The sequence below is a fragment of the Penicillium atrosanguineum genome (assembly GCF_028827265.1).
Source record: "Penicillium atrosanguineum strain IBT 20685 chromosome Unknown utg000008l_segment0_segment0, whole genome shotgun sequence".
In the NCBI taxonomy this organism is placed as follows: Eukaryota; Fungi; Ascomycota; class Eurotiomycetes; order Eurotiales; family Aspergillaceae; genus Penicillium; species Penicillium atrosanguineum.
In genome coordinates, this window is record NW_026623140.1 from 1943637 (window position 1) to 1967118 (window position 23482).

General features: G+C 50.5%; 8 protein-coding genes across 8 annotated transcripts; 4 read left to right on the forward strand and 4 right to left on the reverse strand.

Annotated features, from left to right (window-relative positions):
- Positions 1 to 770: 770 nt before the first annotated feature.
- N7443_010243 (Dehydrogenase E1 component) lies at positions 771 to 2963 on the reverse strand (the record flags this gene model as incomplete). The annotated part of the gene is made up of 1 exon (XM_056890299.1): positions 771 to 2963. One exon carries the CDS (start codon positions 2961 to 2963, stop codon positions 771 to 773), a length of 2193 nt encoding a protein of 730 aa, XP_056736790.1.
- A 1164-nt stretch (positions 2964 to 4127) lies between these two features.
- Positions 4128 to 5076, forward strand: N7443_010244 (aspartic protease pepA; the record flags this gene model as incomplete). The annotated part of the gene is made up of 2 exons (XM_056890300.1): positions 4128 to 4629; positions 4685 to 5076. 2 exons carry the CDS (start codon positions 4128 to 4130, stop codon positions 5074 to 5076), a joined length of 894 nt encoding a protein of 297 aa, XP_056736791.1.
- A 56-nt stretch (positions 5077 to 5132) lies between these two features.
- N7443_010245 (PP2C family serine/threonine-protein phosphatase) lies at positions 5133 to 6566 on the reverse strand (the record flags this gene model as incomplete). Its single annotated transcript, XM_056890301.1, has 1 exon — positions 5133 to 6566. One exon carries the CDS (start codon positions 6564 to 6566, stop codon positions 5133 to 5135), a length of 1434 nt encoding a protein of 477 aa, XP_056736792.1.
- Positions 6567 to 7318: 752 nt separating this feature from the next.
- N7443_010246 (PA and RING finger domain protein) lies at positions 7319 to 9970 on the reverse strand (the record flags this gene model as incomplete). Its single annotated transcript, XM_056890302.1, has 1 exon — positions 7319 to 9970. One exon carries the CDS (start codon positions 9968 to 9970, stop codon positions 7319 to 7321), a length of 2652 nt encoding a protein of 883 aa, XP_056736793.1.
- Positions 9971 to 11471: 1501 nt separating this feature from the next.
- N7443_010247 (uncharacterized protein) lies at positions 11472 to 12900 on the forward strand (the record flags this gene model as incomplete). The annotated part of the gene is made up of 2 exons (XM_056890303.1): positions 11472 to 11565; positions 11615 to 12900. 2 exons carry the CDS (start codon positions 11472 to 11474, stop codon positions 12898 to 12900), a joined length of 1380 nt encoding a protein of 459 aa, XP_056736794.1.
- Positions 12901 to 13608: 708 nt separating this feature from the next.
- N7443_010248 (uncharacterized protein) lies at positions 13609 to 15911 on the reverse strand (the record flags this gene model as incomplete). Its single annotated transcript, XM_056890304.1, has 2 exons — positions 13609 to 14730; positions 14790 to 15911. 2 exons carry the CDS (start codon positions 15909 to 15911, stop codon positions 13609 to 13611), a joined length of 2244 nt encoding a protein of 747 aa, XP_056736795.1.
- An 818-nt stretch (positions 15912 to 16729) lies between these two features.
- On the forward strand, positions 16730 to 17354 carry N7443_010249 (MGR2/ROMO1 family protein; the record flags this gene model as incomplete). The annotated part of the gene is made up of 5 exons (XM_056890305.1): positions 16730 to 16790; positions 16869 to 16895; positions 16963 to 16992; positions 17046 to 17136; positions 17231 to 17354. 5 exons carry the CDS (start codon positions 16730 to 16732, stop codon positions 17352 to 17354), a joined length of 333 nt encoding a protein of 110 aa, XP_056736796.1.
- Positions 17355 to 23110: 5756 nt separating this feature from the next.
- Positions 23111 to 23422, forward strand: N7443_010250 (uncharacterized protein; the record flags this gene model as incomplete). Its single annotated transcript, XM_056890306.1, has 1 exon — positions 23111 to 23422. The coding sequence occupies one exon, from the start codon at positions 23111 to 23113 to the stop codon at positions 23420 to 23422; it is 312 nt and encodes a 103-aa protein (XP_056736797.1).
- Positions 23423 to 23482: the final 60 nt, after the last annotated feature.

Genomic DNA, 23482 nt, shown 5'->3' on the forward strand with positions numbered 1-23482 from the left:
GCGAATGAATCGACCATACAAGGTCTCGCTTTTCCCTCCTTTGTTCTCATTGTTACCCGTTCGGGGCCATTCTTGACTTCATTCGGATTTCCGGTGATTTTTTCTTTCTTCGACATGATCTGAAGCAGCCATCTCCGATGCATAATGCTTCTTTGTTTCTTTTTTCTTTTCCCTTTTCGCTTGCTTTGAAGTTGGCATGTCCTGTCCTCGGTTGCTGGACTGGTATGGAGATTTAGGTCAACGCCGGAGACTGGCTGTGCTGTTAATTGCTTCGGCTTCCTTGGTGCACACTGGTCTCCCAAGTGGATCCCGTGATGATTTCCTTTTTCTTGTTATCTAGTTAACGATGCCGCAATGATATGGCCATACATATTGTTCCTTGAACTTCAGTCTAAACCTAATTTCAGTGAGTTGTAGGGGACTACGAATGCGTCGGATGAGGGTTCGATAAATCACGTGATGCCAAAGGTCATACATATCAAGACATCGGTCATGATAACTATTCATAGAGTTTCTTTTTGAGAAAAAGAAAATTCAGTTGAACTACTGGAAATGCCAGAGGCAAAGAGCAATGATTATATTATGTATTGATCGCGGTTCTGCGGTACATGGGGGAAAGAATCTACTACCTTCACGCTCCACATCCCACGCTCCACCGAGTCCCGCTGCTTGAAGTCATAAGATATCAGTGAATGATGAAAAAAGATTGAATGACCGGCATTAAATGCTCGGAGATATGGTTGCATATTCCAGCCATAAACGCTGTGCGTTTACTTCTTCCTCGGTCGGCGACGTCTCTTCAGAGACGAAGGGGTTGTATCAATCGAGTTCGGACTCTGCGGGCCTTGACGGTAGGTGTGCTTATTGCGAGTACTCGGAGAAGAATTGTCGTTGTAAAATTTTGGGCTGTGCAGCACTGGATAGATTGTCTGTCTGCGGGCTCTCTGAGAAGAGGGGGTGTTTCTGTATGAGTTGGGGCTCTGTGGGATCTGACGATGGATCTTCTGGCTGCGACTTATCCGAGGGGAAGGAGAGTTATAGGATTTTGGACTCTCCGGAGCTGGATAGAGCGCCTGACTGCGAGCCATCATGCTGACAGGGGCATGCGAAGGGTCGAACGTAAATCTGGGGGGGTTCACGCTGGTGCGGACTGAGGCAGACCACGTTGATGAGGTGCTATTTCTCGCTTGATTGAAGTTGCTTTGCGCAGATGGTGGTGGCTGGTGCGGCCGTAGTGAAATGCCTCGGAGCCAAGCACTTTCTTGTAGACTCTGGCCCGGAAAGTCGGGGATGAACGGTGGAATGTGTGGGAGAGTATCTTGACCGATGAGTGGCTCGATGCATGGATCTCGTGAAATGGGAGGACGGTGCATACCAGTTGGTTCCATGTATGGGACGAAGCAGGCATTTTCTCGGATGTTGCGGCAAGCATCTGTGTTATCACAGATGCTGGGGTCTTCCCAATCGGTTTGAGTTGGAGCCGGACCAGGGATCCAGCTTGGCCGATGACGAGGAAGTTCACTCATCTGGGACAACGTAGAGGGAGGAGCAACATGAAGGGGCCGGTAGTTGATGTAGCCATATCGGTAGCCGGCCATGTTACAGAAGACTACCTCGAACATGGTGACTAGCTCCTGAATATTGCGGTTACTGGCTCGAGTATGAGCCTCTGGGAATCGTGGACAGGGCGGCTGCTGGCCCCAGAATGGGTAAAAGGTCCTCCAGATCCGGGCATCATACTCGAGTTGACTTTCGGCTGCGCGGGCAGCAGATTCGTCCCGGCGTTGATGGTCACGGACGAGTACTTCAGGTTGTGTGTAGTCGTAGCCTTCTCGTTCTAGCCTGGAATCCTGACGTGCTTCAAGCGAGAGCTGTACAATTGCACGTTTCTTCATCATCTCGTCCTCCATCTCTATTCTGTCCTTTTCAATCCTCTCTGCCTCTAGCCACAGTCGAGCCTGTCTCTCGGCTGCCCTAGTAAGTACTTCGATCTCCTGTGTTGTCAGTCTAGGAAAGTACGAGTCACTTTCCTGGATCATAGCAGGCTCGCGACGGGGGTTTGGAGTAAAGTGACCATATGGATTACTATGACCATATCCTGGGCATGTTGGAAATTGTGAAGCAAAGGTAGGGTTGATCATCTCCTGGTGAGCATGATAAACCGGGACAGGGTCTGTCAGCTCGGTGTCTTCGTTGACAGACTCGAGTCGTCGATTCCGCTCAGGAGAGACTCTCTGCTCCACTCGATGGCCTGGGGTTGGGACATTGCTCTGGGGCGAGAAAAGGTATTGCCGGCATCCGCTTTCAAGCTGTTTGACCCGGATAATATCTCTGGCCGACTCGCGCAGCTGTAAGTTAGAAAAATGGCTGGTTGCTTCTTTTTCTAACCGATCACCTTCAAGGAAAGTTGTGAACGAGCGATCTTCCGGGGGCTCTGCAGACCGTTCTGTAGTATTTTTGAAACTCAATACCTCACTCTCCTCTGCCGGGGATACTATCGTTCCAAGTGGGACATGATATGATGAAGGCTCAAACGGGGCCACATGAGCGCTGAGTGGACGAGAGACTTTTCTTCCGGCATGCGGGTTTGGACTGCCTGAGGTCTGAGATTTCATTGCTTGATTCGATCTAACGGCCATCATTTCGACTTCTAGAGTCACGCGGGAAGAAGCAGGCTGGAATGGCTCCACAGTCGGAATCAAAGGGCGGGAGATTCGACCGCTCGTTCTTTCATTTGATGTCTTAGTGATGCCAAGCTGGTTGAGAGAGGGTGTTAGGGGTCTCATGGGAGACTTACTGGACGAGCCCCACGTCATCTGAGATGGAGGAGGTGCAACAGGGTGAGGATGAAAAAGAGGGAGAGGCCTAGCCTGAGGGGTTGACGGGGCCTGCGGTGATACATAGGCCATGGGAAGTGAAAATGGACGCGGTTGAATTGAAGGGTAGTCAAAGCTTTGCGGCATCGTGAGATTTGGACCTACTGGCAGGAAGCCAGTTGGAGGAGGGCCGAGAGAAGAGAAATCAGGCGTGGGATGAGTCCGTTGCCGAGAGAAGAATTGCCATCGTGATCGTCGTCCAGCAGCCCAGCGTGGCGAGACGCCAGGTGAGTTCAAGCCTGGTACGAATACATGAGTGAGTTGTCAAGTCGGTTCGGGATATGATAATTTTGACTGGGGAGTAATACCTCGAGGGGACCCAAATATCGGCCCGTGTTGGGCGTCGATATCTTGCTGGTATTGACGCTGTGCATTGCAATTGAAAGCTGGCAGCATAACACGGATGTGGTCTGCCATGCTCCCATGAACAGAACTCCTGGGGGCATTTTCGTTGTAGTTTGTACCAGCCATGCCGGGAGATGATGTTAGAGGTTCGGGATATGTCTTCTCTAGTAGAGAAAAAAACAAGTCAGTCAGACGATATTCGATGCATGCTCGACATTTCCCGGAATCTTGTATGAAGAGAGCATACCTTGTCCTGGTTCAGTGAACAGTATGGCCGATGGAGGTGAAACGGTGAAAGTGGGGGAGAGGAAGATGCGCCATCTTTATACACGGAAATTGGCTCTCGTTCATGCTATTGAATCGACTCCCGCCGACTTCTACCCAAGCAGAGCCCTCTCAGCCTTCCACGGCTGCCATAATAGGCTTTTACAACCGCATAGTAAAGAGGAGTTGTGAAGTTGTGAATATCCCTGATCTCAGTGGTCTTGAACACACAAGGCATCTCGAATGTAGATCCGAATGGGGCAAGGAGCGAACTCTCTCTATACCGATCGCGAGCTCAGATCACTATCCCAAAAGGATGAAGTCAGGCCCATCTCATTGAAATTATAGTTAACTAGGTCATCATTCTTTGGATTACATCAGCCTGTCAGGTCACAGGTCCTCCCAATTGGATGAATAGGCCGGTTGGGCATCTCCAACGCGAAGTACATCTAACCCCACATTAAACTCCGCGTTCGCCCTAAATCCAGCCTACTCCAACGACCATTATGGCCAAAAGCAACCAAGCAATCAGCCCACAAAAGATTATAAATACCCCCGGGAATCGTCTTGACCTTGATTAGACCATTAGACCAGCAGGCAACTCGTCCAATACCGCAAATAGCCAAATCAGATTACAAAATTATGTCCACCTCAACCTTCAGCAAGCCGAGTCGTCCTTTAACTTGGCTTATCACCGGTTGCTCCTCCGGTTTAGGCCTCGCCTTGGCTCGTCATATTCAAGCTCAAGGACACAAAGTCATCGCTACTTCGCGAAAGCCCTCACGCACACCAGACCTTGTCGCCGAGGTGCAAAGCCGTGGCGGCGAGTGGTATAGCCTGGACCTCAATGATCCAAATGCAGCAAAAGCACTGATCGACTCCATAGAATTGACTGGCCATATCATTGATGTTCTCGTTAATAATGCTGGATCAATTATTTTTGGGGCTATAGAGCAACTTGCCGACGAGGAGCTACACAATCAGATGGAAACGCTCTACTTTGGACCAAGCCGACTGATTCATGCCTTAGTCCCTTGTATGAGAACGCGTCGCTTCGGAGTCGTGGTTAATATCAGCTCCGGCGCAGCACTTGAGGCCCGAGAGAGTATGGGAGGCTACGCTGCTGGGAAGGCTGCACTGGATGGTATGTCTCATCGCAATCCTGACCAAGTGTACGGTGTGCATATTGACCAAACTAGCTTCATCGCGCGTTTTGGCGAAGGAAGTTGCGCCCTTCAACATCCGCATTCTCACTGTCTGGCTGGGGACGTTCAATACAAACATCGGCAATGTCTCCCAATTCGCTCAAGGCACACTACCGGAGGACTATCGCGGCTCTGTTGCTGAGCTTACTATGGGTGCTATCAAGAGCGGCAAGCTTCCATTCGACGGTGACACAGATAAAGCGGCGAAGGCTATCTTTGAAGTGGCTGTTGGTGAGGGTGTTGGTGCTGGACGAGAGGCAGAACGGTTCCTTCCACTGGGTCGTGATATGATCACTCGAGTCGGTCTTGTTCGTGATCAGTGTACGCATGCTTTGGAAGTGTTTGGAGAGGTGTCTGGCAATGTTTATATCAAGAAGCAGGATTAGACATGCATTCAATTTTCGTCAAAGAACATGATATATCAAAAATTGTGAGGCTCGGCCTATCTTTTCTCGAGTCCTGGCACATTAAAAAAGACCACCTGCACAGTCATATCATCCCGCTGGTTCCGCGAGAAAGGAGACCCAAAGGCAAGTCGGCCTGCTACCATCTCGTGATGGTTTCCCCCGAGGGAGTTGCGCACTAGGTGCACGGCAGCATTGTCATCCTGCACTGTTGCTCTCTCGTCTTCAAACTTGCAGTCCACGCCATTCTCAAACCGACCCAAGTCGAAGGCCTCATGAGCTGGCTCCAACTCGGGCTTTCTTTTCTGACCGGCTGATGATTCAATCCACTTTGTTACCAGATCGACAGCCTGTTTGTTGGAGAGCATATCCCAAATCCCATCCGATGCCATGATCAAAAATGAGGGTTTGCTGGGGTCGATTTTTGTGCTCGTCACGACAGGCTCAGCGGTCAGATAGGGCGGCGTTCGAACATCGTACTTCGGGGTCAAAGGGGATGGGGCGCCAAATCTGTTCTTCATTTCCTTCTGGAATTCCAGATTCCACTTCCATCGGGTATCTCCAAAGGCTCGTGAGACTGCCAGCCCGAGAACGCGACCGTTCTTGATCATCTCATTTTCACCAGGGTGCTCGGCGCTAAGCCGGGCAATCTCTTCCTCGTTGTAGCCGGTCTGGTCCACCGACAGCGGGATGGCTTCCCACTTTCCATCAGGTCTTTGCTGTCCCAAAACCGCCCTCGAATCACCCGTACACGCCACGTGTAATATGCTTGTGGTAGAATCGTAGAGGGTGAGTAACGCGCATGAGCCCGCGTAAGCAGGAAGCAGTCTCTTCACCTTCTCTGCGAGAGACTGCTTGCTCTGAGATGTCTCCAAAGCAGTTTTGACAATAGAATCGTCAAGGGCCAGGAAACCCTTTGCGATCGCATGCGGCACAGACGCGTCGGACGAATCATTCTCGCTAGACCTTGCCTTGTCTTGATTCAAGCTGTGTCGCACGAACGTCAAAAGCTGCTTCTGCAGCAGATCCGCCGTTTGCCAGCCAGCGTGGCCATCAAACACTGCCCACGCCATCCATTTCTGACCGTCATTGTACGGCGAAAAAGTGCCGTGGATGAACCGGTCCTCGCAGACTGAGTTGGAAGGCAATTGATTGCCATCATACCGACTGACACCGGGTGTATCTTTGACCAAAAAGGAGTATGCGTCTCGCGAGATGATACGCGTCACTTCATCTTTCGAAAGGCCTGTTTCAGGGAGCAAAGGTTCCGCTGATGTGCTCTCGAGACTTGGCACATCGTCGTGGGAACTCAAAAACCACCCTAGGCTCGATGCGCCAACAAAGCTGGCAGTTGCAATGTATCTTCTTGAATGTGAAGACGATCGCGGCGTTGAGTAGGAATTCCTGGCCGGTGTTGGTAGGGTGGACGCCGTTCGACCTCGCCAACATCGACCCAGTCTCCAGGGCAGCATTTTTATTTGATACGGTTGTAGAATAGTATGGCTTAAGCAGATAACACGCGCCAACGTTTGTTATGATCAATACCAAGGTGCATAAGGATATAGGACACTTACAGTTCTAATGTGCTACCCCTTGCCATCTTTGGGAGCCGAAGCTCGGCATTTCATGGCGGCCTCAGGCCGTAGATCTGAGCCGCATCCACTTTGAGAATACCAAGGCAAAGCGTAGTTACTAGTTAGTCTTGAATTCTGAATGGCCTCGCTAAATCATATCTATAGGGGGACTCTTATCATATTCAATTCTATTGCCTCGTAAAGTACAGATTTATCCCTAAGCCACGTTCTTGAAGCTTCACCGGCAATTGTTTTCCATCGGTAAGGTGGTAACCTAGTTATCTTTCGAAGTATCCTTTCAATAAATAGAGTCAAGTCGCAGAAGCACTAATGCAATTACGAAGAGTGCAAAGAAAAGTGTAGCAAGCCTCAAAGCTACTTTGGAGTGGTATACGTTGAACTTTCAACCGAAGAAATATTTGGAACGATTGACCTGCGGTATATCCCAGCCGCTTCAAGAATGCTCGCTGAATGCCGCTAGCACCCCGAGATGTACCCGCTAAACGCCCTGCAAATAATTCAAGTCATAAGGGAATCAAACGATCGCTAATACAGCATGCGTCAAGGAGACTAAGAGCAACACTCGCATAAGCGAGGAACGTAGAAAAAGAAAAAACAGGAATCGCACGATATGAAGGGGAAAGTTATGCTCAGCGATTTCGATCTGCACGAGCCTGGTGCCAGATAGTGTCGCCACTGAGGGCAGAGAAGCTAAGCGAAGCAAGGTTTCTCCAACTTGATTGGGGTGCAGAACTGGGGTGGCCATCAAGAAGCCCGACGGTCTGTTCAGTGTCTGATGTATCGTCGTCATGTACGGGTATAAGCACAGGCGCAGACGAGGCTTCAGATTGTGGGTCCAGCTCTTGGGCGTGGCCGCTGCCGCTGGAGTGCTCGTGTCGGTTGGGAATATCGGCAGCCTGAGAATGTGCCATCGAACGGACCACATCACCCTTACAGATAGGGCAGGTTCTTCGGCGAGTAGTAAGCCATGGGGTGATACACTCCGCGTGGAACTCATGGCCACATGGTAAACTCATAACTCGGCTTTGACCATCGACATATTCCTCGAGACAGACAACACACTCCACCTGTCTGCCAGTATACTTTTGACGCCACAAAGTCGACCCTGAATGCAATGTTGTTGATTTTTCTTCTCTAGGTGCGGAGCTAAGTTGAACTCCCGAAATCGTCTGAGACCGCAACCGAGTAGGACGAGAAGTACTGGGTCGGCTTTCACCAAGGAGCGGTGAAGTAGGCGAGACGGCTCCAGGGCTAGAAGGCCGTGGTGAGCTAGACGACGAGGAGGTGTGCGAGATCGTGTGGTATGTGCGGACAGGAAGGCGCTCAATGACAGATTTAGGTGCACGCCAACGGCGGCGGCGAATCCGAGATCTGAGGATTAGAAGTGCATAGACCACCGTGAGCGTCAGGAGCGGGCTGATAACAAGGACCAAAAGCGTATCAAAGAATGGACTCGTCGACATGCTTGTGGGGGTCATGGTAACCCAAAGGCCTTCGTGCTCGGAAAACAGAGCAGAGGGAGGACTCGATGAATGAGCCGCACTCGATTTTTGATTTGACACTTTTTGAGGCGAAAGGGAAGACGACCGTTCTGCTTCTTGCTTAGTGCTATCACCCCACCCAAAATGGCTTGAGAACCAGCCATTTCCAGCGGTTTCCGATGTGCCGTGTGCGGTTTTGAGATTCTTCACGGATTCTTTGACATCGGCATCGCGAATATTGCCGGTAGACTTGTCGATGCTAAGGTATTCACCGCTACCAGGAGTGATGCTGCCGCCACGCAATATATTAGAAGTGGAAGCTGCGTCCATGTCTGGAGCAGCAGTCTTAGCACTGTCTTTTCCGGTTGCAGTAGTGCTCGGCGTTGGGGGTGCGCTACTCCGTGCCGGCATTAAATCGGGATCTCTCCAATCTTGAACACCAATGACAAATCCGTCGCCATCGTTATTGTCGGATGATAAGCCATATTTGCTGTCCATACCGGGGTCGATTTTGCCTCGCATGCGCTGATTGTAGTCTCCGGAGCTCTTTGAGTTATCAGGTCGGGACTTGCCAGTGTCCCAAGAGCCCAAAGTCATCCAGTCAATGTTACCGCTGCTGGGCGGGCGTCGGCTATCTTCTGGGTGCCCCGAGCCTCCGTGTCTATTGCATAGGCCGAAGAAAGATCCAAGGGCGCGGAGGAATCCGCCACTGTGCTGCAAAGCAGGAAGAGGTCGCTCCATTACTGCAGAAGAACTGGGAGATATTGGTGTGGATGCAGGAGTTGCGCCTGCGGTCGTTGTGGCTTTTGGCGCGTCCACATCTGCCTGGCCAGCAAGTTTCGCTTGCAGTGGATTCGAAGCATCACCGAAGCCAGTCCTTGTGCCAGAGTGCGACGGCATCAAAGAAGAAAGAAGATGGGCTGTTGTATGAGATGTGAAGAGTGCGGGGATTGTAACATTCGAAGTATCACCCCGGGCGTACATGGTGACTAAGTTCCCGCCACGAGTATCATCGCCAACAATCAACGCCATGGCTCCTCGGCGCTGAGCCCATTTCACCTTCTCAAGGAACCCACAACCACCACGACTCAGTAAGACAACCTTGCCCTGGATTTCAGCCGTTTCTTGAAGCGACTGGATATCGGCATGCGTGGACTGTTTGACTTGAACGTAGTCGCCATATTTCTGAGGCGTACCATTATCGGCAGCACTGGACTCGGGGAGCGGATGATGTAAATGATCGTCAGTACCGTCATTCGATGAAGGTCCCACTGGGGCGTCGCTTCGATCATTCTGCCGAGCGGCATCGGCCTGCGATGGTAATCGAGGGCGGTTCTGTGTCACAACTCCCTCGTTCAATGTGCTACTTCCGGACTTGCCGGACTTCTGCTCCGTGCCCCTAGAAGCCGCATCCTGTGGTTTGTGACCCGCACCCTCGCCCCAGCCTGGGATATCGGAACATCCTAGTTCCCCTTCCACCCCTGCGGTAAGTCCTCCTTCGCCAAATCCGCTACCCACCCAGAGCTGGCCGCTTAAACCCTTGCCCGGCAAGAGCGGACCGAAAGCTGCAGGGCGGGCCAAGAAGAAAGTTGAGTTGTCATCGGTGAGACTGATTATAGCGGAAGGAGGGAAAAGTGATGAGGGGATATTGAAGGAGAAAAGAGCATGCAGCCCGGACGATCGACCAGCGAGCGTATTGGGAGTTGCAACATGCGATGAAGAGAGGGCGGAAAAGAAAGTGAGGAAGATAGGGAAGAAGATAAGACAGAAAAGAACAACAAGAAGACGTGGAGGTCGCATGTCTGCAGATTGTTGACTCCAGTGACGGGTATGAGGGAGATAGGATAAGGAAATAGTGGGCGTTCGCGGGGAGCGAGGCGATAACCAGGTGATTCCGTTGTATGACACGGCTGACAGGCCCGAACACTCTACCAATCCAAAGGTTGGCAGCAAGCGAACAGGCGGCCACTCATCGAGTTCAATGAGCAGCACTGCTTGTCACGGAGAAATCCAACAGCCACGGCCAACAACACGTCGACAAACACAAGGTGGTTACAAGGAAAGGGGATGTGATGTTGGTGAAGTCAGTCAAGGTGGAGAAGGGTGAACTGATGGATTATGTAACACCCCGTGACAGCGCCGCGTGCCTCAGGCATCCACGTGATCCCCTCTCCCTCAGACTGGCGTTGATCCTGTGAGGCATTTTTACTGCAGAGACTGGATTTCAGAAATGACCATTCAGCCCAGCCTAGATGCCTGAAGTATGGTTCTAGGTCTTGGGGAAGGACCGGTCTACCTCATGGTATACTTGACAGGCCCCTTTCCCGCTGATCATGTCATCATCGTTCTCCAGGCAGCCGTGTAAGCCACTCCCTTTCAATCTTTCGATCTCTACGATGCTTGTTAGTTCTTGATGCTCTAATGTGTATATACTGGATTGATCGGCACATCCAAAAATCAGCAGATGTATACTTACGTGATCCATTGAAAAAGCTCTTTGTGTACTGACCCACCTTGCCTATCATGGTTTAGCGTGCACCGTATGTTGTGCGGATAGCATGACGTATTCGATCTGATCTACATTCGAGCTCCCTCGCATGAGGTATATGCGTTCTTCTAGAAGTTCTTCTAGAATTTAAGGCGAAGAAACTTCAATTCACCCTTATTTGCCAGCAAACCTCGGGGGAAAATGCAGTTTGAGCAGGTTTCCCTTTGTGGAGAGCTTACGACTCGCATAGTTGACAGTAAGGTATGGTTGCGCCACTCATAGAGACTAGGTACATCAGCCATCAGCTGAGAACTCATGGAATATCTCCTAAACTCTTTTCAAGATGTCTCTCATTCGTACTTTCAAGCTGCCTACTCCGCACGAATCTACCTAATGGTTACAAACATGAATCGTTGTCCAGTGGCGAGCTTGAATTCTGGACGACCCGGAACATGACGGCCGGTGCCATGGACGGTTCTACAGTTTGTAGCCAATCCGTACGCCGCCTGTCTCACTATGCCACTGGGACGTCATGACAGTGTAGAAGATGATAATGGTAGAGCTCTCTCCGCATCTAAGTGGCCATTGTCCCCTACTCCACCTCCGCGTAATGGCGTCAGAGAGTCCCGTGAACAGCCATCTAGTAATTGAGTAGGGCAGTATTCAGGATTTTGAGTGTATATAGGCTGACCCTTAGCTCTTATATCCCTGCCATTTTAATATCATCACCAACTCCAAGCAATCAAGATCACGCGAGCTTAGTCTCTAGCCTTTTCTACAACGCTATAATTGTCAACCAATACATTACTCAACATGTCGAACCTCATTCACAAAGTCAAGGATGCCATGAGCGGTCGTAAAGGATCCTCTTCTCATGATTCCTCTCAGGCGGAACAGCGCATGAGCGGTTAGCTTTTACTATTATAGTAATTCAACCTGGCCCTAACATGATATAGATACCCGCGATACGTACGGTTCCAGCAACACTGGTCGTGGGGACAACTATGGCTCTTCCAACACTGGTCAGGGAGATACCTACGGGTCTTCAAACACTGGTCGAGGCGATACGTACGGTTCTAACACTGCTGGTGGCTGGGGAACTAAGGATTCCAACACTGGCCGGAAGGCCAAAGAGGGATCTAGCTCCAGCAGCTCCAGCTCGGACAATGAGCGCACTGGTAAAAAGAAGTCTGGCGCCAAGGACAATAAAATGGGAACTGGCAATACCTACGGCTCTAACCCTATGGGTGCCGGCTTGAACACCGGACCCTATGACTCGAAAGTGAGCAACAAGGACATGAGTGATACTTACGGCTCGGGCAACTACGTCCCCTCTGGCTTGGACTCTGGAGGCTATGATTCGAAAATGGGCAACAAGGACATGAGTGATACTTATGGCTCGGGCAAGTACGTCCCCTCTGACTTTGGTTCTGGAGGTTATGATTCTAAAATGGGAGCCAGGAATACCTATGGTTCGAACACCACAAACTCCGGAATGGGTTCGGGAATGGGCTCTGGAGGCTATGATTCGAAAATGGGAGCCAGGAATACCTATGGTTCGAACACCACAAACTCCGGAATGGGTTCGGGAATGGGCTCTGGAGCCTACGATTCCAAGATGGGCAACACCATGGACACCGGCAATACCTATGGGTCGACCATGGGTGCGGGCAACTCAGGCTACAGTGGCTATGACTCCAAGAAGGGTCAGACCGGCATGGGATCTTCTGGCTTGAACGCCGGTGCCTACGATTCGAACACTCGTGCTGGCGACTACAGCACGGGCTCCAACACGTACGGCTCCTCAGGCTCTGGAGGTTATACCGGCACCGGGAGACCTTATGAATCCAACATGACTAACAAGATGGACCCTCGCGTCGACAGCAGCACTGGCCAGACGGGCAGCTATGCATCCAACTACGGCAACACCGGTACCACCGGCCAGACATCCAGCTACGGTATGGGTGGCAGCGACACCTCCCCAGCTCATAACACGCGCTCAGCTGCCAACACTGGCTCGACCATGGGTACTTCAAACATGGGCCAGATGGACTCCCGTGGTGAGTCTACTACCCAGCGCGACTTTGGTGGTGCGGCAGCTGGTGGCAGCAGCTACAACGCACCTGGAGGCGGTAGAAGAAGAAGCTCTGGTCCTCACAGCATCAATCTTCTCAACAAGCTAGATCCCCGCGTGAAGAGCTCAGATTATGAGGCTGCTAGTAACCAGCGTGGCGGATACTAGGTCGTTTTAAATGCTTTCCAAGGGCCCCTTTTTTTTTCTTGAATTTTGGTTTCCTGTCCCATACTTCTTCCATTGTACTAATTGAGAATATTCTAATCTTTAAAATGAAAATCACTACCCACTGATGCTAAGACGCATGCGCAAGATGCTTTTGTGCTGCCCTAAGACTAGAGATTCTACCCGACAATGCGGGAAAGTGTGGAACTAAAAAAGGGTTGGTCATGAACATCTTGAAATTTCCATCATGTACAAGAAAGTCAGGCCCATGTCCGAAATGAACGAGGGCCCCTAAGTGAAGAACAGGATGTAAAGGAGGAAGGAAAAGGATAAGGATTGTAGGCTAGGCTTATGAGACATGGTATGGAGACAAGGTACGAAAGGAAACAGTGTTCACTGGTTTAGAAAGGATCAGGACATTCGACGCCATAGTCATGACTGACGCGAACCGAGGCTGGAAACATGAGGGCAAAAAAGACAAGAGAGAAGGTCAGGATATGCAAATTATGCAAAATGACGTTTGAGAAACCAACACCGAACCCAAAAGAATCAAGCGCCCAGGCACCTTGGCCCAGAATACAGGGAGTATCATGTCGTCAAGAGAAGTAGAATCGTCGGTGAAAAAAGCCATGCTGGACCGCCCCTCTAGAGCGCCAACTTTTGGGTAATAATAAATCGTGAGCGTATGCGGAAGAAATAGCCAAAGCCGATTTATTTGTCCATCTTTTGCCAACCGTTAAGATAGGCCATTAAGCCAACCCCCAGAAGAACCACCCCGAACATAGACGCATAAGGACTTGCTTCCTCCAGAAAGTTGCGCCGGTGTTGTGTAGCAAAGGCAGTGGCCGCAGCTTCTAATTCTTTCGAGGTGACTGGGTCGTATCTTTGTGAAGATGGGCCGTCCTTCTTGGACTCAGCTGATCCGTTCTCTGTCGGGATTTGTTCAGAGATGGTCGTCCCCGGGTCTTGGCCTTGTGTATCTGGATTCGAGGCGGCGGCGGAGGCTATTTCTTTCTCGGAACGCTCCTTTCGGAGCGTCTCGATCATTTCAGCCAGGGACTTTCGCGAATCGGCCGATTCATCCTCGGCTTTCTCAGCGCGTCCCTTAAATGAGGCGATCTGCTTCCTCATTTCTTCCATCTCTTCCATCATATTCTCAAGGCGGCGCTGAAGCTGCGTAGTATTCACCTCCGCAGATGGCTCTTTCTGGTCGGCTTCAGAAGGCGCAGGAGCCTCGATGGGGATAGCTGTCGAGTCATCATGCTCAAGCTTGATAGTTGGCTCTTCCTCTGGAGTATAAACAGCGCTCTCGGACTTGGAAATTTCATCGGATGCGCAACGCAACTCCAGCTTCTTGACCTTCTCTTCCGCAGACTCACGAGCGGCCCGTTCCTGGAGGAGCAGGTCTTCCAGCTCCTTAACACGGGCACCCTGATTATCAATTTCTCGCTTGGCAGATGAAAGTGCCTCAACAAGAGACAAAATTTGGCTCGAATCACGCGAGACGGGTGAATTGCTAGAGGCCGACTTAGGCTTGTCGGTGTCACTGCGTTTCAAGGGAGAGAACGTATCGGACGCGGAACGAGGCATAGCATCGGGCTTCTCTGGGAGAGGTTGCTGGGGAGGAGGGGCAGGCGGTTCCGAGAACCGAGAGAAGGAGTCGACACGAGGCATCTTCGGGTGGCCATTCAGCTGGCGAGGAGCACTGTTCTCGAAAGATGTCGGCTTAGTGGCCCTTTCTTTCTCAGGACAGCCTGGTTTCATAATGGCCGTTAAGAAATCGTCCGTCTGGCGGAGATCCTGCGACTGTTGCTTCGCTGATTTCAACTCGCTCTGTACAATTCATTAGTATACCAAGAACAAATTTTTGAGTTAAGATGAGGGAGCTATACCGTGAGTCTTTTGACGACCTGTTCCACAGAGATAGGGGAGCTCCAGTAATTCATCTGCCGTTGCTGGTGCATGGCATGGATCTGGTTGCTATTGGCACTCTGGGCACTCCTGTTACTCACATTGCTGCCAGATCGCCCCCGGAGGTGGGAAAGTGGTTGGCTAAGAGGCGACGGTAAAAGGCCACCGCCAGAGGCAGGGTCCAAGTCTCCGTAATTAAGGTCAAGAATGTTTGGGGTTGTTCCATACAAGCCAGCATGCTCAACCTTAGCAGAGACCTTGTGATGAACAATGGTGTTCTGGTCTTCGCTGACAATATCGATACCCAACTCCAAGGTATCGTTTTCGCGAAGTTCGTGCGCCTCTGATTCGCGATTCTCAGGAGAGAGTCGCTGGCCATTGACGAAGGTGCCATTTGACGATTTCACGTCACGTATCCAGATCTTTCCGGCCTTATCAGCCCATATCTCAGCATGCTGCCGAGAGAGAACTTTAGAATCGAAGTACCCATTCAACGGCGTGGGAACTGTTTTGGCATTCGTCTGACGACCGATTCGCAGGACATCGGGGAAAAAAGGTACGTTGATTTGCTTCTTCTCAAATGTACCGTTCAACGGTGTCAGGGCCAGAATGGCAGGGGGGTCCGCGGATTGCCCATTAGACTGCCGGGTTCCATTCTGTTGGGATGATTGGAGCATATGTTGTGATGGGACGATAGACGAGGGTTGATGCATAGCAGACATGGTCGATGATGCAGTTGGGCCCGGGGAGAAAGCGGGAACCGCTTGTGATCGTGCGTTTGTTACTCCTGACACGGGCTCGGCTTTGGAGCTAGGCCAGAGGTTCCTAGTAGGTTTCTTCTTTGATGACCAGGTTCCAGCTTCGACCCCAGAACTTTGCGCAGCGTGGGCTTCTTGCTGGTTGCTGGTCACCGTGGATGTAGAGGAGTTGGATCCGAGGGAAGAGGAGGAGTTGGAGCGGTGGACGTGCTTCCGTGGCATAAACATCCGTGAAACTTCGTCGGCGTTCACTGAAGACAGGGCTCCTTGTCCTCCGTTACCAGTGCTGTACCATCCCAAGCGAGACCCCGATTGCACACTAGGTGGAGATGCCACAGCAGTCATGGAGAAGGATATTGGGGGCCGTTCAACACAGCGGAATGTCCAGACGACGATTGACGGTCGCAGAATTCACAGGATGCGGGCGGGGAGCTCGAAGATTCAGACTCAAGCAGAATTCGTAACTGAATGGTGATAACGTGCTTGAATAGGTAGTGTTCAATGCGCGCAGGTTAGTTGTTTTTGTTGGTCGGCCGGCTAATTTTGAACGGTCGCGTTAGCGCTACTCGGTCGCTTGCCAAACAAATTATCGGCAGCCCAGACTGGGGTCTGGGCTCGAGATGGGTAAATTGCCGAGGCGATCACGATAAGATGCTCTACTTACCCGCTAGAGGATGTTTCAGAGAGATTTAAGCACCGTCGAGGGCGAAGAAAGTCAGTGCACTAGACCAGGGAGGCGGGTGAGGTCCGGAACGTGAGCAAGCGATCGGTGTCTCACCACCTTCCAAGGACGAGGGAGCACAAGACGGGACTTGCCGCCTTAGCCACAGGCTTGAAGCCCTAAAAGCAATAGAGGGAAAAAAGATAGAGATCAAAGGAGGGGGATGGCCATGGAAACTTCTCCCACGGAGCGAGGAAACGGTCCCTGGTCTCTACTCCCTTGACGCCTCCGGGCCGCACGTGACCTGATGCACGTGTGCACACCCGTTTTTGGTCACGTGATGCGGAGACGGAGATTCGGCTTCCGTGATGCGCTGCTTGAAAACGCCTCTTCTTGGGAAATCTTGTCCAATCTTCCCTATTAAGCTTCATTTGGCTCTCCACTGCCACTCGCTTACTTCGATATCTTCGACATCTTTCTGACCTTCGCCTCCCAATCCAAAATGCCTGTGGTTGCTGGTCCTGCTGCAGGGGGCCCTGCTGGTGGCTCGACCTTCGAGAAGAGTACGTTGTCTGTCCATGCAGGGAGCTACAAAATAGTGAACTTGCCGGGATCTAGAGCGCTAACTGACGATGCTCCAGTGAAAATGGGTTGCTTGATGGGTTCCAGTACGTGGTCACGAAGCAAGCTTGCGTCATTGCTCGAGCTTCTACTAACTACACCCGTCGCATCTAGCTGTCGGTGGAATCATGGGCTTCATCATCGGTAATAACTACAGTCAATTTGACTATAGAAAACAAGGAGCTAACTGGGTAAAGGAACTGTCACTATTTTCCAGTACGGTGCCGGTCCTAACGGCGTCATGCGCACTCTGGGCAAGTACATGCTGGGCTCGGGTGCCACCTTTGGGTATGGACTATCTATTCTTCAATATACTTTTTGCTTCTTCCCCAAACTTTTCAAGCCATTAACAATGCTAATAAATGGGCTTTCTTCATTTCAGTCTTTTCATGTCCATTGGCAGTGTCATCCGTACTGAAGGACCCCTCAACGATGCCTGGCTCCGCGCTCGAGGTCCTCCCATGATGCTCCCCCGTCAGAGCCCCCTCCGGTCCATGAGCCAATAATTTTGTCTTCCATTGTCGCCCTTGAGGTGGATACCAAAGTGTCTCCATGACATGACCAAATCGAAGGGGACGCTTCTTGTACGATATGATGTTCACATTTATTAAGCGATTTCAGCAATGGAATGGCAGTATTGGCTAAGATTACGGAGTCTGAAATGGTAGTCTTGAGGCCAGACGACCACAACATTTCAAGCTTGCAATGTACATATGCTTGTCGCAACTGAGGATTGCTGGGACTGGATATATCTCCGCTCAGAATGCTATGTTGGCGGCATTGCTTGCTTCGACCTTCTAATACCGGGGGAGCTTTATCTTACGTTCCAAAAGAGATGGAAAAAACGACGGCGTGTTCTTTGAAAGCGTCTCGATGCCCAATCCGAGAACTTCACCTGAGAACCTGACATGTCCTAATGAGTAGCTATACACGGTGCTGCGGTTGTAAATTGAGACTTAAGCATCAGAATGAAGCCTAGATTTAGTTCTTCTGGCGTATTTGAAGCTTCGAGAAAGGGATGGAAAGACGTCTTCCATAATTGCATGCCCAACGCACCAGCAGACCTGCGAGCCCAGTTTCTCAAAGGCGAAGACTGGAAGGAGGAAGGATGGAGTGATGAAGATCGTAAGCTTGAAGTTATTTGGGATCTAACTATATCTTTTCAGGGCCAGTGGACGAGTCCGTAAACACGGATAAACCACTAGGTTATAAACACAAACTACCCATGCGTAGGCCAAAGACCCAAATTGCCGATGCCCAGGCGATCTGCCTGAGAGCCCCCGTCGTATGTACATTTACCCTCTGATGGATTTAGTAGTGGTTGTCATACCACAGTATTTCGAGAACCTTACAGATCCCCAAAGACAAGACGTTGGAGATATTAGTATCCAATGGATTGAGAAGATGTTTGCCGAAATACGGCTTGTCCGTTTGAAGCGATCGGAGTGGCAGAGGCGCCCCGGTCTTCGATACAGGGGATATGCCGGGAAGTTTTCCGAATTGATTTATATTTCAGCTTGTCAAGCCCGGTCTAAGAAAACAACAATGATTTGAATGATATCACCCGTGATCAGAACATTTCTGAGCCTCAGCTTGTTGCTACAAAGCTATCCACTGCCGATTGCAGGTCGGCAAACTTATATACATTTGATCCCATGCTTATTAGCATATCTAATTGCCGCCTTTGCATCAAGTGGGCCCCCAGTGAGCCACCCTTGGAAACTGTGGCCCTTCATGATCAATTTGTCCGTATCGACCTCGACCGTACCAACAGGTGCCAGACACAGCTGCAAGGCCGGCGAGGGGGTTTTTAAATATTTTCGGAGTGGACGCTGACTGAATGATGATGTCTGCTCCGCCCAGTTGAGTGAGTACATGAAATGCCTCGCTTGATCTGATGTTGATGTAATGGTACGTCCCAAGTTCTTTGGCAAATGTAGCTTTTTCGTCACCAGACGATAGTATGGCGACATGGTTGCCCATTTTGCAGGCGTATTGGACAACCAAGTGACCTAGACGCCTAGCTCAATAAAATCGCCGACAAACTCATGGCCAGACACGCGCGGGAAAATGTCACCCATATACCCTGACGCTGCTTGGAGGTCGGTGTAGCAAAGGCCACAGGCGATCACTCTAACGAGGACCTTACCTGCGGAAGGATGCTTGAGTTCAGATTCATGCACTGTTGCATGATCGTTCGCGTTGCGAAGCAACGGCCTCGTACGTTTTGGGGAGATTTGACATAATGAGATGTTTAGGATAGATAGCAGATGGGACGATAATTTGTGACCAGGTAGTTTTACTTGAATAAGATGGAGCATCGATAACGTTTGAATTCAAAGGCCATTGACCTTCCCGAACGAAATTATACATGCTATTAAATAGAACCGGTCTAGCAGCTGCACATCTGCTGAGCTGGAGGAGGAAAGTGGAGTCCACGTATCAGATCGGTTGTTTACCTTGACTCTGCTTCACTTGCTTATCCAGCTTAGTTCACGTATATGTGCGACAGCGCCTATCAACGCCATCTTCCTCAAGATAGATCCTCTGAAGCATCGCATATCTCCCTTAAGAATCCTGAATCTTTGTTCTTTGGAAGAGGCCAGGGTTAAAAAGCTCGTACTACGAAATACCTGAAAATCCACTTTGCTGCATGATCGGTTCCAATGTGGAGAATGTCTCATACATGTGATATCAGATCTCTTGATTTGATTTTCCAAGCGCCGGATGAAGTTTACTTAGCCTCCCTGGCTAGAGTTTTACAAAGTAATCAACCTGGCAATGACAAAAGTGGCGCTTTCGTGTTACCCAGTGAAATATGTTTAGTGTCAAAATATACCAATTCTGAAGCTTTCTCTTTTGAATTACGAAAATATCGTGATGAACTTATGTCACGAATGGTTCATCCAGATACGCCACCACCCTGATGATCTTTTCTGGTACCGAGCAGTTATTATGAGCAGACTTGTTTGTTCATAATATGGCGTTGGATTATTACTGGTGATATATATCTTTGCAGTAGTTAAGTGGACGATCTTTTACAATAAATCGTTTCTATTAGCTAAAAAAACATCATAAACAGATCACTCAGTTCATCATGCGCATAATTCCGGGCCTTTAATGTAGAATATCGATCAGACAAGTGCACTTGGTTTTATCAAGTCAGGCACGAAGGGAATCCGGATAGTTTTCTCTTCAATGAAGGATATGCGCTCTTTTGCACACTATATTTATACCTTGCATGGGTTTTAGTGTTATTACCATGACACAGGCCGTCGGCAAATAGACAAAAGCTCCGTATTTGCAATCGGCCAAGACCATCGCAATAGGTAAATATGAATTTAGCAGTACCGAAATTCAACTCAAAATTAGTTGCGTCATCCGAAGCATTGGACTATGCCATTTCGTGTACAATTATTGAGAAGTGTTATGAGCCGTGAGTGCCGTTGCGCGTTGCTAAGCAAAGCGCGCGTGGCGAGAAGAATACGTATTCTGTTTGAGAAATGTAAAAGTTCATCTTTTCGACGATCGTATTTACTAGATAAGCCTGATTGAACAAATAGGTATCTCAGGATGTTCAAGCCAAATTCAAAGAAAGAAACGTCGAGCTCCCCCTCCCGAACTAGTGAGAATTGATGCGACATATGTCCAAGTCGATTTGCAAGCCGATGTTGTTGTATGCAACCAAAACTCGGTCCCACTGGCTTTTTCGAAGAATACGGGGACAGGTTCATATCCGCCTGTGACATATTTGCGTTCGTCGTCTAAAAGGGGATTTTTAGTAGGTGTGGTCTCTAGGGCGGACTTTGACATGGCTTTACACTTGTAGAGTTGATGTGTTAGGCTGTCTGCCGAACTGTGAGCCTGCATTTATGTCATGAGCAACCGTTCGACCAGACGAACTTATATATATCCTCTGACAGGCCACGACGAGAGTATATAGATGTGACGTTCACATGCGCGAGGATCGAATCAAGATCGCAACGTTGGAAAACCTAAACTAATCCACGAATAATTTGTATCTTGGATCATAAGTCCTAAAGGTGGTGAACAGCCCATGGGTCCTGACGCCTGCATCTACAAGGGGATCTACGGAGGTAACCGACGCCGTCACTTGCCTTGGCCTCAGTAGTTTGTTTCCGTTAGGCATACAAGGCTAACTAGTGAACTCCTTCCTTCAATATTCTCACCGTTACTTATACGAATGCATCATGTAAGTGCCCCAGGATAGCTTCGAGATAGCTCGAATGTTATTTGCGATAGTCCCAAACGGCCAGCCATTTTAGGTTCAATGGGGTGTCAGCACGCTAGACTCTCGCATATGACGTGAGTCTCGGGAGAAACTCGGCTGTCTTCACCTCTTTTCATGCCCCTATTGGGTGACTATGATTTAGTTGAACTGCTTTTTGCGGCTTTCAGCTGGGGATGAATGGTCGGCGAACTAAGGAGGAGGGGGAGGGGGCGGTTTGAAAGAGCGATGTTGTCAGTGTAACACAGATCGGTCACAGATCGCTTGACCGGGTGAGTTACAAACATCGTGCTCTCGGACAGTCGGGGCTTGGTTCCAGCCACGGAACGTTGAATGCTTCGACCCCTCCCCCTCCCCCTGAGGAGTCGGGCCCAAGACTTGCTTTCGGAGCTGAATATTTTGAATCCCCAGACAGAGAGCGACTGTAAGGAGATCTAAGCCTCGGGATGACCACAAGTTCTCGAACCCCCCGGACTCGGGCACAGAGTGAGCCACGAAAGGTAACCGAAAGAGACGATCGCGGTGGATCGGCGGTTCCATGGATGTCGCCAGGCACAGGCTTCTGAGTCGCTCCCCAAGCCCCAGTCGTTAATTTCCCTCCATTTCTTCCTTGGGTCTTATTTCCCCAGTGGATCATGCCAAGCCCACCGTCACAACAATGGTCTCCTCGTGTGTGTGGACTCTTTTCGGCCAGCAGCCCGAACGAGGCAAAAGGAGACAACTTTTGGCCAATCTCGGCTAAACCCATGGTCTAGCCAATCCGATCGACAACACAAGGTCTTCCGAGTGATGAGCGAAAATTCGCACACTTGCACCGGAGCGAATGAAAATCCGCCCAGCCCTGTGCGATCCGCGCGATCCGTTCCTGCATCCATAACGCCAGGGGTTACACCTACATCGTTCATCTGCCCCTAGACAGAGGCCCCGGAACTTTGAGGATGCAGAACAAAGCACCAGAGATGCATGCGCAGATCATGCGCAGAGAGAATCCTCATTAAAAAGGCTGCAGCGCCTACGGAAACACATCCCGAACCCAGAGGGTTTCAGATGGGGCCGGGTGGGTTTTGCCTCAACCGTTAGCAACTATTAGTCGCCTCCATTCACGCCCTATCTAGGTCTAGGACTGGAGAACACTTCGGAATCCTCCAGGGGCAAAGAATCCCATACACCGGTGAAAAGAGTTGAGACGTGTCGCGTCCCAAAGGATCCCATGGATCCCATAGATCCCATAGATGCCATGGGACGTCTGCCGATTCCGATCCAAGGAAACGGTGATTACGGAGTAGCTGGAATCGTCCTCGTTAGCACATGAACGCATGACATCAATAACCAGACCCAATGCTGTACAGCAAATTGGGTTGACCATCCCCTCGCATACGGACTTCCGGGATGCGTCTGTGCGGAACGAGACCCTGTGTTCTTTGAAGCCTTGGCGCCGGGCTTAGGGCTCTGATTGCCCGGGGTCCATAGTTCGATCATGAACTGGCCCTAGTTCGGATAGTCCCAGGAACCGCGTGTCCACTCCCCCAATGGGAGCCCCGTTGCGCCAGGGGGAAAAGAAAAGCTAATTAAAAAAAAAAATCTGATCTCCACAGGCTCTAGAGTGAGCGAATGACCCTTTCCCCAGGTTCGGTCACTCGTGCCTGGGATTATTTAGACTGGGCGCATGCCACACCCTGTCATACTTCCTTTCCCTTCCCCCTTAGGCGCCTTGAAGCTCACCCCAGTCATTCGTTCACTCGTCACTCGTTTATACACCAATCCTCCTCACGAGCCGTGCTCCGTCTACGCTCGTTACCTATCTACTTTTTGAGTCCCATTCTTTGCACTCAGAAACCTATCATTCTCGCCGTACATTCGTGATCGCATCGCGTCTTCTACTCATCTATACGCCATATACGCATTGACTTAAGTCATTGTTGGACTTCAGTGAACTGTCCACATCTCAATCTATCCTGTATCATCTCTTGCGCACCATCTCATCGCGTCTTTCGACCATTATATCAGCGAAAAATGCAGTTCAGCGCTCTCATCACCTCCGTTCTCTGCCTGGTCGCAGCCCAGTTCGCTGCCGCAGAGGACCTTACCTCCATGTCAACAACGACCATCACAAAGACCTTGCTCCGAGTGAACTCGGTCACTCCCACTCCCACTCCCAGCTCGAGCATGATGAGTGTCACCGCGACTTCCACCCCGCTGGTTGTCTCATCCACCCACGCCGCTCCCTCTGCCACCCACACCGGCGGTGCCGTTAGTATGGGCGCCGGCGTGCCGGCTGCCCTCATTGCTGGCTCTTTCGCGCTCATTATGGGCCAGGCCCTGTAATCGCAGCAGCGATTGAAGAGCCATCGGCAGGCGTCGCACTCAATGGGAGGCATCACCACC